This window comes from Corvus brachyrhynchos, unplaced genomic scaffold (genome assembly GCF_000691975.1).
Source record: "Corvus brachyrhynchos isolate BGI_N302 unplaced genomic scaffold, ASM69197v1 scaffold221, whole genome shotgun sequence".
Taxonomy (NCBI): Eukaryota; Metazoa; Chordata; class Aves; order Passeriformes; family Corvidae; genus Corvus; species Corvus brachyrhynchos.
The window spans coordinates 26,874-30,273 of record NW_008236622.1 but is presented as its reverse complement, the minus strand read 5'-3'; the positions used below and the strand labels follow the sequence as shown (position 1 = coordinate 30,273).

The 3,400-nt window shown below is 50.1% G+C and overlaps 2 protein-coding genes across 2 annotated transcripts in view; both read right to left on the bottom strand.

The window, feature by feature from the left end:
- Window positions 1–2,075, bottom strand: part of LOC103624843 (phospholipid-metabolizing enzyme A-C1) — a 3,879-nt gene extending 1,804 nt beyond the window's left edge. The window contains exon 1 of the mRNA XM_008644176.2: window positions 49–2,075. Coding sequence (XP_008642398.1) covers window positions 49–133 — 85 coding nt within the window. The 5' untranslated portion in view covers window positions 134–2,075. The remainder of the gene's footprint in view (window positions 1–48) is intronic.
- A 362-nt stretch (window positions 2,076–2,437) lies between these two features.
- On the bottom strand, window positions 2,438–3,400 carry LOC108444739 (phospholipid-metabolizing enzyme A-C1-like; the record flags this gene model as incomplete). Its single annotated transcript, XM_017726393.1, has 2 exons — window positions 2,438–2,724; window positions 3,113–3,400. Coding segments are annotated over 2 exons (411 nt in total), but the record flags the coding sequence as incomplete, so codon positions are not given.

Sequence of the window (3,400 nt, the reverse complement as noted above, 5' to 3'; positions counted from 1 at the left end):
CGCATCCCGCGGGCAAACGCCCGCTCGCATCCCCCGAGCTCCGCTCACCCCAGGGCCTGTCCCGCTGTTGTCGTGGCCTCTCCCGGCCCGCTACTCCCGTTATAAAGTCCTTCGAAGTGGCGATTGCGTGCATCCTGCCGGGCTCACTGCCAGCGCCGCCCCGGAGCCAGGCTGTCCGGCTCCACCCTCTCCCCGGATCCAAGGAAAGCTCCACTCACGAGGTTGTTGCCAAAACCATGTGTTGAGCGGAAAATCTTATCTTGTACCTGACGAAGTCCGCCCACCGTCTCGTTGTGGGGAGACCCTCCCCCGAGTGGTCCTCTTGTTCAAGTGATGGACAACAGCCGTGACCCTACACCCTATCACTCCACAGCACTTTATCTTGAAGAGCAACCACGTCTGGATCATGATTAAAGCGTGGCTTGAGGACCACTCAAAGAATCGGTGCCACAAATGGCAGAGGATGCTGCAGAGGGATCCCAAATGGCCTCGTGTAAATGCAAAAAACTGCAGCAAAAAGCATAGATTAAACTTATGTTGACCCACCTGCGAACACAGTAAAGAAGGTGAGGTGAGAGTCTGCAGCCAGGCTCGGGGCTGCACAATGCTGGGGCTTCAGCCCAAGTTTTCATCGTCTGATGTGCACCAGATTCAGATGGCTGAAACCACTAGAAAAGCCCTTCCATTTAGGGACAGGCTGCGCCCTTGCTGGCTGTGCCCCAGAGCACAGGCAACAAGTGTTCTCTCGGCTTTTGAGAAAAGAACAGCCTTGACTCTACTCCATGGCAATTTGCGCAGGTCTTGGGCCTTGCCAACATCTAGAAAGGCTCAGAAGTCGTGAATACAGCAAGTGATGGATTCTGCTGCTCCTCCTCACACTCTCACCTCATGCTTCAGGCAGTGTTCCACCAAATCCTGTCACTGCACCCACCAGGATCAGTGGAAAGGCAGCCCATAATGAGCCAACGTCCTCCTGACTGCAAAGAGAAGCACGATACAATTGCAAACTGCCACATGTAGTGAAATGTTTGAAATGTTACAGCTTTCATGAACAACAAGACAATTCCTCAGATGAATTAATTCCAGTATTCTTCCCTTACAGGGCTAATTAGAGATGTGAGAGGTCCATACACTGCCCTCACACAGTGCTCCCTTATCAGGGGCTGCAGACAGAATGCAGTGAGTAGAGAAAAGCTGAAGCCTACAAGTTGTTGTATAACCATATCCTTAGCTTAGCTGTGAAATAAGCTTCAAATCCATTTCCAGGAATCCAAAAAGGAGTTTCAGTTTCAGTTTGACTATGATATGTTTTCCTGCATTAAAGATAAGAACTTTATTTAGATGTAATAAAAAAGGGAGTAGAAAAACAACAGAAAGTCTTGGCTTGGATATTTCAAACATTGTAAACCTGACTTTGAAAAAGCAATGAATTAATTCCTTGTTTGCTTTGCTTGCATGCACACCTTTTGGCTTACCTACTAAAACAACTTTTTCTCAGGCCACAGGTTTTTCACTTCTGCTCCTCCGATTGCCTCCCTGATGGGGCTGGCAAGGGAGTGAGTGAGCAAGAAGCTGCCTGGTGCTTTGTTGCTGGCTGGGGTTAAACCTGGACAACCTGTTCAGAGCAGACAAAACCAGCCAGCCTCTGCCAGACAGCTGTTCTGCTCTCACCTCTCCCTGCAGTCCAGGCAGGTGCCTGTAACAAAAGCAACACAGGATTCCGTGTCTCACATGTGGTAACCTGGTTCCAAACTCTAAAGGCAGATACTCCAGGCAAAGGACAATGAAGCAAACTTCCCCTAAACAGTTTTCTTCCAAGACAATCCACACACCAGCTTTGTGACAAGGGAATGGAGTGGCTCAGTACATTGGGAGGCACTTTGTAGGCAGGGAAAAACCAAGCAAAACATCATCATGCCAAAATCAGAGCACTCCTATGAAACTCTGAAGGATACAGCTTACAAGACCTGCCCTTCCCTCTGACCTCCCAGCATCCGGGGAGCTTCTTCATTTAGGCACCACAGGCACAGGCTCCAAGACGCTGCACGTGCCCTGCCTGCTCTTTGCAGACATTGCAGCCAGGGCTTTCCCACCTACACAGAGCCTCACCTGGAAAACCCCCAGCAGTAGTTTCATTTTACTTGTTCACAAAGTTAAGGTTAAAATCATGGATACACAGAAAAAGCCTACAGGAAGCAACCAATAAAAATGGATGAAAAGCCTGCACCAGTGTAAGCGCTCCCAGACTACCACAAAAATCATCACAGGCAATGAAATAAAAGCAGATGTGACAACCAGGTTAGTGCTGCTGGGAGTCACCTTGAATGGTGACAATCTTGACTTCTTACTTCTTAATGGGATAGCAGGGAAAAACAAGGCTGCTCCTCCAAGTAGAGCACACAAAGCTCTACTCAGATAAAAAAGGATTTTGGGGCAATTAAAGTTTGGATATCTGACATTTTATTAAGGCTTATTTAATGTTTACAGCAAGGGTGGCACAGGTGCTAGTGAGCCTTGGTGGCAGGTGTATCAAAAGCTGATCAGTGGTTGCTGTGGCCAGGGGCTCCCTCTGCCTTGCTCTGAGCTCTTCCTGACAGCCCATTATTCGTACTTTCTCTCTCTCCTGGATGTGTTGTCAGACAAGCCCTTCACAAAAACGGTGGCAAGACCAGCAAGAAGGATACCTCCTACTGCTGCTGTAGTACCAATAACTGCTTTTCTGACCTATGAAAGGAAAAGTAAAACACAGGCTGGAAACATGACAAGCACTTATATTTACTCCCCCAGCATGATAATATAGAAAAGACAGGGCTAGTCAGGGTAAATAAATGAGTCAGAGACATGTGCCCCATAAGCAGAAGGCGTAACAGCCAGGTTTTTACCCCTAGGAAGTGGCATTCAGTCAAGGGCACTGTCAGGGTGCAGACAGAGCACAGTGACCCTCCAGGTCCAGGGCCTCTGGGGAGGCCAGAGGCAGCGCTGCTTTGGAGCCCACGCCTGGGACTTGGCTCTCCCCATGCAGGCTGCAGGCTGTGTCCCAGTCCCGCGGCTCACAGCGAGCAGCCAGGAGGTGCTCTGGGAGGCACCCAGGGGCTCACCCCGTGTCACTCACCTGGTCAGAGACTCCCTCTCCATAGCGGAGCTCTGTCACAAAGTGCTCACAGTTGCTGCCAAGCAAATCATATGTCACCTCCCTGTCAATCCAGCGCTCAGCACGCCGGATGATCTCCTCCACTGGGAGAGGAGTGCGGGAGCGGTCATACTTGTTGTTGACACGCCATTCATCATCTCCCACCACCTCCTTCAGGAGCTGCTTCTTCACCTTGGCCTTTCTGGTGAATATTGATGTGGTGCTGACAAACAGGGATGGGGCTCCTTCATCTGGGGAAGGCAGGGAGGA